The sequence below is a fragment of the Electrophorus electricus genome, chromosome 7 (assembly GCF_041902795.1).
Source record: "Electrophorus electricus isolate QZ-2024a chromosome 7, ASM4190279v1, whole genome shotgun sequence".
Lineage (NCBI taxonomy): Eukaryota > Metazoa > Chordata > Actinopteri > Gymnotiformes > Gymnotidae > Electrophorus > Electrophorus electricus.
This window is the reverse complement of record NC_137503.1, coordinates 32,394,337-32,406,373: the sequence shown is the minus strand read 5'-3', so window position 1 is coordinate 32,406,373 and position 12,037 is coordinate 32,394,337. Positions and strand designations below refer to the sequence as shown.

General features: G+C 36.0%; 1 protein-coding gene and 1 pseudogene across 2 annotated transcripts; both read right to left on the bottom strand.

Annotated features, from left to right (window-relative positions):
- Window positions 1–138: 138 nt before the first annotated feature.
- LOC113568099 (cytochrome P450 2J2-like) lies at window positions 139–5,827 on the bottom strand. The gene is made up of 9 exons (XM_081717141.1): window positions 5,591–5,827; window positions 5,106–5,268; window positions 4,741–4,890; window positions 4,368–4,528; window positions 3,995–4,171; window positions 2,360–2,501; window positions 1,775–1,962; window positions 1,169–1,310; window positions 139–908 (listed from the first exon to the last, which is right to left on the bottom strand). The coding sequence occupies exons 1-9, from the start codon at window positions 5,798–5,800 to the stop codon at window positions 691–693; spliced, it is 1,551 nt and encodes a 516-aa protein (XP_081573267.1). The 5' UTR covers window positions 5,801–5,827; the 3' UTR covers window positions 139–690.
- A 2,069-nt stretch (window positions 5,828–7,896) lies between these two features.
- Window positions 7,897–11,177, bottom strand: LOC113568095 (cytochrome P450 2J2-like; annotated as a pseudogene). The gene is made up of 6 exons (XR_014124547.1): window positions 10,733–11,177; window positions 10,471–10,641; window positions 10,186–10,346; window positions 9,659–9,835; window positions 8,499–8,640; window positions 7,897–8,205 (listed from the first exon to the last, which is right to left on the bottom strand). The product of XR_014124547.1 is annotated as a cytochrome P450 2J2-like (transcript).
- Window positions 11,178–12,037: the final 860 nt, after the last annotated feature.

Here is a 12,037-nt window from a genome sequence, read left to right as displayed (position 1 = left end):
GCAGAATGACCGAAGCGATGACTCTGGCAGCGCAGACAAGTATAAAGGATCCCGACGCACAGGACGAAGACTTCTATAGACTAAGAACATTATTAAACCCTATGATGAATGCAATTACAAATGATTGTGTAAGAATCAAAGGGGGGAAGTGTGATGGAAAATATTATTCAATCATGAATTATCTTGTGATTCGTATGTAATGATATATAATCATGTTAATCCTTTCATTATATAATCCTATATGAATAGTTTAGTCTGCACACTCTGTCTCTGTATATTGTGTGAACAAAACGACTGTGGGAATGTTGCCTTATGACCTGCATGTGTCGTGACCTGCAAGGGTCGTAAAGAGGGATTAGGCTTCTCTTATCTTGTAAACTGTGTCTGTCCTGGTGAGTGCTCTGGTACTGCAGGAATGCTCATCACGATAAGGAGCAGGGATGCAGAGCACCCCTCTTTGGGGGTGAAGTTTAGGTATAAGGAGCAGAGCCAGGATACCCCTTTAGAGCCTTTGCTTCAGAGCATTAGCTCTCACACAGCTGTGTTTTGTATGTCCTATTTTCTTTATTAAATTACTCTTTTAATCACATCTGACTTGCTGTTTATTCAAATTTCCACCACAGTAACTAGGCCAGGATACTGAAACCATTCCAATTACTCTCAATGCTAAATAAAAACCCATGTCACACCTCACTGACTCGCTGATACTCCCTCACATTGAGAGGATGACTGCCCCCGAGGTCTGGCAGTCATCTTAAATGGCTTTGGACTAAGTGTTATACCAAACTCATATTCCAGACTAGTTTTGGTTCCAACCGGAGGGGAGAGAGTGAAAACTTGGAAGAAGGAGGTGAAGAAAAGAAACAACTCCATACGAGCAAGCGATTCACCTGGGCAAGCTCTTTTGCCTGTAAGGAGAAAATTACCACAGACAGTCAAATTTACAGCTGATTTATGGTTGTTCAGATAGAACAAAGAAACTGACCCACATTATAAAACAAGGATCAACCTCAAAATTCCATCTATAAAATAGTACTAATACTACACTTTTAATGTGTTATCATAGTAGCTTATTAGATGTTTTTCAGTGAATTTATGTTTTCTTCTTTCTCTATGACATTGTACATCTCATGTATAACACATTCCACATATTCTGTGAACTACTTGCCTGCAGAGAAGGGAAGAAAAGCGTTGGGCTTAACAAACTCTCCTTGAAGGTTGAGGAAGTTCTGAGGGTTAAATGAATGAGGAGATTTCCACTGGGTCTCATCAAACAGGACTGAGGTCAGGTTAGGGATGATCTGTGTACCCTGACAGAAGTAACAACTTTTCAAGTTAGCAGCTTTACTCATGTATTTTTCAGTACTGCTCCAAGAGTCTATATAGGGTTAGAAATTGCTTTGTGCACCTCTAGAATACCAGAACATCATGAAGAAAAAGTAAACTTTTTTTTCCCTGATTTCATGAATAATTTTCTATATTTACCATAATTTATTACACCCATGTTATCTAAAAAGATACTGGATTTAGTATTATATGTAGAAATGCAAAAATGCAGGTTGAAAGACTGCTATCCAGATAATTAAAAACTATTTTCTTTGAAAGACCTGTAAGAATACACAACACGTTTGCAGAACTTGGTTTTAAGTCTTCACATGTATGAATTACACTTCTTAAATCTTACATGTAAGTGTTTTATATGCCATGATTAATAGTATACATAATAGGTTGTATTTACAGTTTGTTTGTTAAGGTCTTCAGCTGTTTTTCTTACTTTTGGTATAAAATATCCCCCAAGTGTGGTGTTTTTACTGGTGAACCTTGGAAGATTTAGAGGCAAAATATTTGCCATCCTCTGGATCTCATGAATGACAGCATCGGTGTAGGGCATGTTGGGTCTATCAGCCATACAGGGTTGGCGTAATGATCCAATTACTCTGTCTATCTCTGCCTGGACCTTTTCTGAGTGGACAAATCAACATCCTTCATTATAAGAAATATTTTGAAACCATCGATTTTCTGAAGAACAATGTATGCAAATTCAAAGAACCCACTGGATGAACTATACTTCTTTAAAGTAAATTTTAAAAAAAGTTTCTCAAAAGCTCATAAATACTGTTATACTTGTATGATACTGCTAATTACATTGTAAATAACATGAATTCAAATTAGCTTGTGGAATACAGCAATGCATAAATATATTAATTAAATATTGGCTTAAAATGCAGTTTGTGTAATCTATTTATATATTTCCATTAATTTTGTGATTTGATTAACCAATGTATAGTGAAATTATGTAATGACTACAAGAGAAGCAAATTTTGCATCAATAGTTTCCTGAAGCTAAGAGGCTTCCTACCTTGTATTTCTGGGTACTTCATCATATATATGAAGGACCACAGTAGAGTGGTGGAAGTGGTTTCAGTCCCTGCCACAAACAGATCCAGTAGAACATCACACAATCCTTGCTCATGAAATCCTGCCTCTGGATCATTCTTCCTCTTTAAATCATGGAGAGACATAAATAAAAGTTTCATCAAACCCTTCAACAATACTCCAATACACCATACTCAGGCTTGGTGCTCTAAAATGAATGCATGACAAAATAAATTCAATTGTTCTGTGGGGTTTTTGTTACTATATGGGCTTGACAACAGCAAGAAGGCCAGAAGATCTGAACACTGCTTTGAAAACCATTAGGCGCTGTGGCAATTTCTATTTTCTAGAAATTATACTTGTATCAGATCACTGAAAAAGTAAAGGTCCATCAGTTAGATTATACATGGAAACTGCTTTCCTTTACCTTCTGTGAAATCCAAGCAATAAGATGGAGAATTTCTCTTGATTCCAAGTTTAGGTTTGTTATAAACATACGTCTTTTATCATCATTATATAATAACTTCATCAGAATAACTAAGCTTTTTATGAAGGCCATTAGTGCTGTAATATTTGAGACAGATCTTTAGTCCATGTATTAATACTCTCTATATTGTCTCTATGCAATTGGATAAATGTTTTACTTTGTTTTTGGACTTAGTTGACTTTATAAGTAAGTTACAAAACACCTTTTACTTTGTAAAAAGTAAGCGTTTTTATTTTTAGGGCTTTTTTTGGACAAAATTGTAAGGTGAATGCAATTTATTAGAGAACACGGCTATTCCACAGTCGTAATCAAAGTACAAGCCAAGGTCGTATATCCAGAAAAGCAGTCAGCAAAGCAAAACAGACAGGGAACAGGCAATGAGGATAATCCAATGAAACAAGAAGAGATCCTTTAAACCTGAAACAATAAACCCTATAACCAACATCTTAGAAATGTACCAAATGATGATGAGACTTCTCAACAACTGAACACAAACATGGGGTTTAAATACAAAGACTAACAAGATAAAGGTCATTACAATAGCAGAAAATGGAACTAACGAGGGGCCGGAACCAAAAGAAACCAAAACAAGGAAACACAAGCAAACAAAACCAGGAAGTAAATAAACACGTAGAGTTGCCATGGAAACTGCGATGCCAGGGTGGAGCAAACATGACAGACTGATGTGTTGTAACTATTGCTACATCACAATATACCTCTTATGATTTATATAGCACTTGTACACTTGTTTCATCTTCATCCTCCTTTATAACTCATGGACCCCTGTCATTGAAGTACTAAGGTTTAATGTACTAAAGTTTAATGTAAAGTCTGTTCCTCAGAATTCATGTCTACTTATAGATATTACAGAAATGACAAGGAGCAATGAAGGTGTTTTTGTTTGTCTGCTTTACTTTTGTGGTTGACATTGTATTTATTAGTTATTGAAGTTAAATTAAAAATGTAAATTAAAACTCAGACTTTGCCACTTAGCCCACGACTTTGTCTCATGTTAGACATAAATGATCATTTATTAGCCCACGAGCAATCCTTAACAGTGAAAAAAGATTATGGCAGAAAGAAGTAGTATTGTGTGTGTTTCTTACAAATCTAAAAAGAAAGGACACATACCTTCTCAATTTCAGAAAGGTAGCAGTCTATAAAATCTCTGGGTGAGGAGGGATTCCATTCTGCCCGATGATTTTTGATCTCTTCATTTAGAAAATTGCACAGTTGTTTGAAATATGAGACCATGTCTTTGTGAGGTCCTGGGAATAGTTCCATGAGATTGGGGAAGGAGTTGTAAAGCTGAGGTGGAACATTTAACAGTCAGTTATGTACATATTTGCTTTGGTGTTTCTGGCACATTTATGCATTTATATGTTTTTCTGTGTTTTAGTGTGGACAGTGCAACAGCAAAATAGCCCACTTTGGATACACAAACTAAATCTAGATCTATTATTGATTACATATGTTTATGGATTTATTTGAATGCTGTGTTTACCTGTGTCCAAAGTGACCCTTGCAGTTTTAAGCCTTTTGACATCAGATTGAGCATGTTTAGAAACCTTTTGTCTGTATATTCAAACCTTTTTCCAAATACCAAAGAACAGATGATGTTTGAGACAGCATTGTTGATAAGGTAATGTGCATCGAAAGGTTTTCCTAAGAAAGTGATGGAAAAAATTATAATAAATAAGGCACACCTAGGTGTTTAGATGAAAAATACTTCTTACAATGATACATAAATGTGAAGTACCCAGGAAATATCCAAAGTAACAGACATAACACATAGTTTAGAATAGATTTAGAATAGATTAGAATGAGGAATTGATTATTGTAATATGTGCCGGTTTTGTGTAATGTCTTATTTCTACCTTCTGTGTTCATTATAGTCTGATAGAGGAAGTTGAACTCCTCCTTAATACTGCACTCCAAGTTTCTTTTTCCCACTCCAAAGTTCTTCAGTGTGCTGAGAATGAAACGTCTTTGCTGCTTCCAGCTATAGCCATTGTTAGCAGATATACCTGTTCCCAGGAGTTTTCCAAAACAGTAACTTTAGGAGAATATGATTTAAATAATTAGTTAAAACAATGAAACTATTGGGATGTTAAAAAATACGCCTGAGTCTTTTAAACATGATCATCCTGCTGATAGAAGATAAATCTGAGAGTACATAATAAGACTTTCAGAGATAATAAGAGATTCAAGATTTCTGTGCAGCCTATTGGTAAGTGTGTACCTTGGCACTTGTTGATTTTTTTGAAGACTTCATTGGGTGGCCGGCCAGAGAATGTGTCTGCTTGATCAACAAGAGCTTCTTTTACTTTGGTGTATGTGTTTATCACAACGCAATCTGTTCCCCCTAACCTCAAGCTGAAGATGTTTCCATAATTGTCTGACATCTGTAGAAGTAATGATGTCACAAACCAGTTAATAAGTAACCATGAAAGTGCACAGGAACAGTGAGATATTTTGACCAGGTCTTTGGGAGATTAAACGGGTTCTATCATTTGGAATTTACACATATCAGGAACGTTTTACAGTTTCTCTTTTAATAGTGTAAATATCAGATATCAGATTTGCTACTAGTCAAGCATACAGTAAATATAACTTTGATTAGCACATTTGCAAGTATTTCCTGTCTCAGCACACTTGATCCAACCCATGAAGCACTTGATAAATGCAGGGATTTCCAGGCCATGCAGAAAAGTTTATAAAACTCACCTTGGTCAGTTGAAGGTGAAGCTGTGTTGCATCCAGACTGAAAATATTGCCCAGGAAGGGATAACATGTGGGTCCTGGGGGGAAATTCTGTGGCTTTCTGTTCTTCATCTGTTCTGAGATCAGGAGAAAGACAACTAGAAACAGGAGTATGGTCTGTGTATCTGTCCATGATATGGAGGGAAATGACATAATAATATCCTTGAAGTCCATCTTTTAAATGTTGTTAATGAAGCCAGGAAAAATGTCTCACTCAGACTGAGTAACACCTTGTAGGCAAGCGCAGTTAATAATTTTCTAGACTGACCCCTAATCTTTGTGGTTATGTAACAATTGTAATAAACCAGTGTTTCAGACACACGTCATAGTATACAGTACACTCTTCTGTATAGGTACCCACTGACTGAACAGTATTTACAAATCAGCAAAAAGATGACATAGGCTTTTTTGTTCTGTACTCAGACCAGAATTTCATAGACTTAAACACAGGCAATGAATTATAGAATTTAACATCTACTCTCCACAAAAAAACCTAGTCCTGTGTACTGTATCTTTGGTAAAAATATGTTTTATGGTGGTAGAGGATATCATTTTTGCTTTACTTGACCAACTAAAAAGTTAACTACATACAGAGTTACATAAGCAGGCATGCTGCAGTAGAATGATGGAAGTTTACTGTGGATGTACTACATATAGCCATATAGATTGAATGGCCACAACAAGGTTGAGAAAGTTCTGCAGGTCAAATGAATGAGGAGATTTCCACTGTCTCTCATCAAACAGCACAGAGGTCAGGTTAGGGATGATCTGTGTACCCTGAGAGTAGTAACAACATAATGTTTTCTGATTTCTTAATAGTTTTCATTTAGTTATTATTAATAACCTTTTATATAACTTTTGTCTATATAATGTGAAACATACTAGATTAAATATTATATTGTAGAAATACAGAAATCAAGCAATTTGCGTGTAATGGGTGGCTTTCAACATCAGCTGTCAGGAGGCCAAAAGCTGGGAATGAATCAGTGCTCATTAACCTGATGCCCCACAGGTGGCATACATTTATATTTATGGCATTTAATCACCCTAATCACTGAGCTACCACTGCCCTAGGGGTGTCATCCCTATATAACTGCTTCACAAACTGCCAACAAGAATTTCCTGTCATCTTTCTTTCTTGTTTTATGAAGGGCAGGCTTCCCTCCTGTCTGTGTCTTTTTGTTTTCTCTGGGAACAGCTCCTCTCTCTATCAGTTGTTTATTAGGAGGGGAAATGAATTGAGGTGAGGCCCCAGACTAGTGCAGACCCTGGTTCAATCCCCAGACTGGACTAGTTTAACAGGCTTCACTCCCTTTAGTTTTTTGTTCAGAAGTGGCTGAGGATTCCTCGCCTGTAATCCCATCCCATCTGGTTGGGTGAGACCCCAGTTTCCATCTGCTCCTCTCGTCATGACACTGTCTCTCACCAAGTGGTGTAGTGAGAAGAGCACAGTGCTTTAGTTCCCCATGCATTCAGCTCTAACCCCATCTCTGCTGTGTAGTTTCCTTTTCAGATATCTGCAATTGGGTCCCTCTAGGAGGTCATAACCACCAGGTGCTTCATCCATGATTATTCTGACAGCCTGCTACCCTGTTACATAGGTAAAAAGATGCTTTCCAAACTATTAAAACTTTCCAATTGCTGTTGTATACCAATTACAATTGAATACCTTTAATTTTGAGCCTCTTAATTGATCTATCTTTATATCACACTTTAAAGCTTCCTAAATCTTACATAATAATGTTTTAGGCTACGTTCACATTATCAACTTGAAATGATTCAAATCCGATTTTTTGCCGTAATGTGTCTCAAACCTGTTTTTGTCATGGATATGTGGCCACAAATATTTTTGAATCAGATTTGAGTCACTTTTGTATGTGGTCCTAGATCAGATTCATGTATAAGAATGAGAATGGGGAGATCAGATCTCATGTGGCTCTTTGCCTCTATGTATGTCAAAACAATAGTCGCAGTCACAACATCACTGGGCAACAGTAACTGTTAAAACATCAGGGGTAACAGTAACTGTTAAAACAGCTAAAGCTTTTTTTCAGCTTCTTGACTCGATCATGTACATCTGACAAAATGTTAGCTATCATTCAGAGCGAAATGTGATATCTTATCAATACATAGCTGGTAATAGCCTGTTTAATACCATGAGTCACCTCACAAATATGATGGTGACATGTGCAAAAACATTTCAATGTGCGAATGCCTGCTGTTTCAGAAGACAGATGCATTCACAGTACAGACAGACACAGTTCATTTGAAATGTGAACCGTCAAGATAGGCATATCCATTCTGAGCAAAAAATCCAAATTGGATGGTGGGGCTTATAATTTGAACATAACCTATTTTAGCAAAGTTTTCTTATTTTGAATTAGTTCTTACTTTTGGTATGAAATATACCCCAAGTGTGGTGTCATTAAGGGTGATCCGTGGCATGTTCAGAGGCACAATATTTGCCATCCTCTGGATCTCATGAATGACAGCATTGGTGTAGGGCATGTTGGGTTTGTCACCCGTGCAGGGTTGGCGTGATGATCCAATCACTCTGTCTTTCTCTGCCTGCACATTTTCTGAGCAGAGAAACCAATAACATACATTGTAAGAAATCCTAGGAATCCACTTGACTTTCTTAATAGCAATAAATTATATACAAACTTGAACACTTTGGAATAATATTACTTATTATACTGAAAATGATCAATTAAAAAACAATCTGGTATGAATTAATACAAAATGTAGAGGATATGTAATTTAATAATTTTGTTTGCTGTCATTTTTGAATTTGTGCAACATAAATTATATATAAACTGCAAGAGTAACAAGCATTGCATCAATAGTTTTCTGAAGCTGAGAGGCTTCCTACCTTGTATTTCTGGGTACTTCATCATATATATGAAGGACAACAGTAGAGTGGTAGAAGTGGTTTCAGTCCCTGCCCCAAACAGATCCAGTAGAATATAGCACAAACCTTCCTCATGAAATCCTGCCTCTGGATCATCTATCCTCTATAAATCATGGAGAGACTTTAGTAAAAATGTACTTATTTCATGTGGTAGACAGGGCTGGGGATCTATTACAACCCATCATCATACCCAATCCTAGTACCCTGAAAATGACATAACAAAATTCATATATTTGGTCTTTGTGTTTTTGATGCTTATATGGATTTTACTAGAGGCAGGAAAAAGTCATTATGAGAATTGCTTTGATACAACTGCTGTCATATTTGCTATTGCTTCCTTTCTTAAATAATAAAAAAAAATTACCAGACCACTGAAAAAAAAATCTTCCACATATTTTGTCTATTGTCACATTCTGTTGCATTTTGTTTATGAATGTTTTTGTCATGATGTCAATACCTCATCAAAACACATTTATTGCTGTAGTATGATCAATATGTTTTAGTACTTGAGATAGTTCTGTCTCTAGACAGATCTTGAGATCACAATTTTATCAGTCTCATCTTGTATTTGGGTGAATTCTTCCTTTGTTTTGATTTGGTCTCAAACACTGGGGACAACTGAAACAATATCATATCTGATCCATAAGATTAGTGCAATTGAGTTGCTATATTGTTGTTGCTGTGATAACTTCAAATATCCCCCCCCCCCCCGCCCATGCACATGTAATGCCCCCGTAACTATAGCCATGAAACTTTCACATGTATAGAAGAGTGGAACAGATGGCATTCTCTTTCCTATTCACTTCTGTTGCTGCTTTCATATAAGGTTTTGATGTGATAAATGAGTGCTAAACCTAAAGTTCACCAGAATTCAATTCCAAAATTATGAGGGTGAATAAAGGTATGTTCTTTTTGTTATTTTTGAATTTGAAACATTATTTATGCTTTAACTTGGTAATACAACAGTAACAATCATTTTGGACCATAGTTGCTTACTCCACTAGCCCCTTAATGTTTGTTAAGAAAAAACATTTAAATATTTAAATAATCATGTCAGGAAAAAGTGTCTTGTGTGTATTTGTGTGTTAGTTTTGCCAAATATGAACAGAAAAGACAGATACGTTCTCTATTTCAGTAAGGTAGCAGTCTATAAAATCTACGGGTGAGGAGGGATCCCATTCTGCATGATGATGTTTGATCTCTTCATTCAGAAAATTGCACAGTTGCTTGAAATAGGACACCATGTCTTTGTGAGGTCCTGGTAAAAGTTCCATGAGATTGGGGAAGGAGTTGTAAAGCTGAGGTGGAACATTAAATAGAAGATAGTTATGAGAGGCTTTTACTCTGCTTTGGTGTTTATAGTTATATTTCCATTCAAATATTTTTTGTTTTATTTGTCTTTTTAGGCTGGACAGTGCAACTGGAAAAAGACACACCTCAAAGATTTCACACCTTGCAACAAACATCAGATCTTTCACTTGTACATACTTTGATAGGGAAGTAATATTGAGTACTGAGATGGCTTTATATTGATTTAAAATGAAGAAAAATTGACCCTTATAGTGAATGTTATTTTTCAACACAGATGTAAATCAAGATATATTAATGATTATAAATATTTATTAGTTTATGTGAATGTTTTATTTACCTGTGCCCAAATGGACCCTTCTAGTTTTATAGCTCTTGTTAACAGAATGATCATGTTTAGAAACCTTTTGGCTGTATATTAAAACCTTCTGCCAAACACCAAAGAACAGATGATGTTTGAGACTGCATTGCTGATAAGATGGTACGGACTGAAAGATTCTCCTAAAAGGTGTCATAGAAAAATGTAACAAAACATTCTTGTTTTGATGATAAATACTTCCTAAAATGCAATAGAAATGCATATAAATTTTCAACAATCATTTCATTTGGCAAACTAATACTTAGGCCAATTTTGCCACTGTAATTATAATTTTTATCTTTTGTGTCCATGATAGCCTGGTGAACGCCTCCTTGATACTGGACTCCAGGTTCCTTTTTCCCACACCAAAGTTTCTCAGGGTGCTGAGAGTGAAATGTCTTTGCTGCTTCCAGCTGTAGCCATTATTAAAGATTATACCTGTTCCAAAAGTATAGAACACATCCAAAATTACAGAACAAGACTGTAGACACATTCAAGATTTCTGTGTGACCTGTTCGTAAATACGTACCTTTGACCGTTTAAATTGATGAATTGATGAATACCTGATGAGTTGGATCAGTTGTTTTCGGGCAGGAAAAAGGGGGAGAGGGATTTCCAGACCAAGTTTCAAGTTTCAAGTTTCAAGTTTTCAAGTTTGGTTTATTTGTCACATACATAGTCATACACAGTATAACACGCAGTGAAATGGTGGACCTTCTAGAACTTACCTTGGTCAGTTGAAGGTGAAGCTGTGGTGTGTCCAGACTAAAAATATTGCCCAGAAAGGGATAACATGTGGGTCCTGGGGGGAAATTCTTCGGCTTTCTGTTCTTCAGCTGTTCTGAGATCAGGATAAAGACAACAAGAAACAGGAGTAAAATCTGTGTATCTGTCAGTGGTATGGAGGGAAACAACACATCCTTCAAGACCATTTTTCATGTTGTTGTTAATCAGGTTCATTTTGTCAGGGCTCTGAAAATATATCCCACTCAGACTGAGCAACATTTTGTAGGCATGTTCAGTTAATAATTGTTTAGATTGACCCCTAGATTGACCCCTAATCATTGTGATTGTGTAACACTTATATGCAGAAGTATTGCAGTCAAAGTCCCATAGTTTACAGGCTACTCTTGGTTTACCTCTAAATGATCAGCATTTAAACATCAGAGGATAGATGACAAAACCTCTTCTGTCCTATTATACTTAGAGCAGTACTTCATATACACCTACAGGGGCACCTACACTATGGCACTAAGAGCCTTCTATTGATTTTGGCCACTTTGAGTAAACAGGAATTTATTTGCATAGATGAGCGTGCATTACCTTGCTACAATACATTTTGCAAAATTTTTATTCTAGCTTTCCTGTGCCATGTATTTAGGATAAATCCTACATTATATTTGAATACATATATGCATATAAAATCAGGATCTGTACAGCACATGTGGAACAAATAACAAACAACAATAACAGAGTGCATATTTAGAGAGTATGTGATTTTTATTTATTGTGACTACAGCTTATATACAGTCACATCCAGGAAATATAAGGCTTCTTTCCAAATGCACAATACAGCTGCAGCCTCAGTGCTTCTCTGTAATGCGTTTACATAATACAATTTGGGGTTTACATAATAAAAGCTGATGGCCCTCTAATGATCTGCAAGAAGGGGTCATGTCCGAAGAATTGAGAAATTTTAACAAGCACATTGGTTTTTGTTTACAACATCTTTATAGTTTTATAAAACAGTAAACATAATGTACAGAAATGATTGAATCAAATGAAATCACAACTATTGCATGGACCAAAACAGACTCATAAATTAAAATGTGTA

What these genes read in the sequence shown, in the direction of transcription:
- LOC113568099 (XM_081717141.1), bottom strand. Translation starts at nt 5,800, where the DNA reads ATGGACTTCAAGGATATTATTATGTCATTTCCCTCCATATCATGGACA. An exon ending in ACCTTTCTGAAATTGAGAAG is followed by an intron (nt 2,502 to 3,994) that starts GTATGTGTCCTT and finishes CATGATTTAAAG; the next exon opens with AGGAAGAATGATCCAGAGGC. An exon ending in TTTTCTTCCCTTCTCTGCAG is followed by an intron (nt 909 to 1,168) that starts GCAAGTAGTTCA and finishes TTCTCCTTACAG; the next exon opens with GCAAAAGAGCTTGCCCAGGT.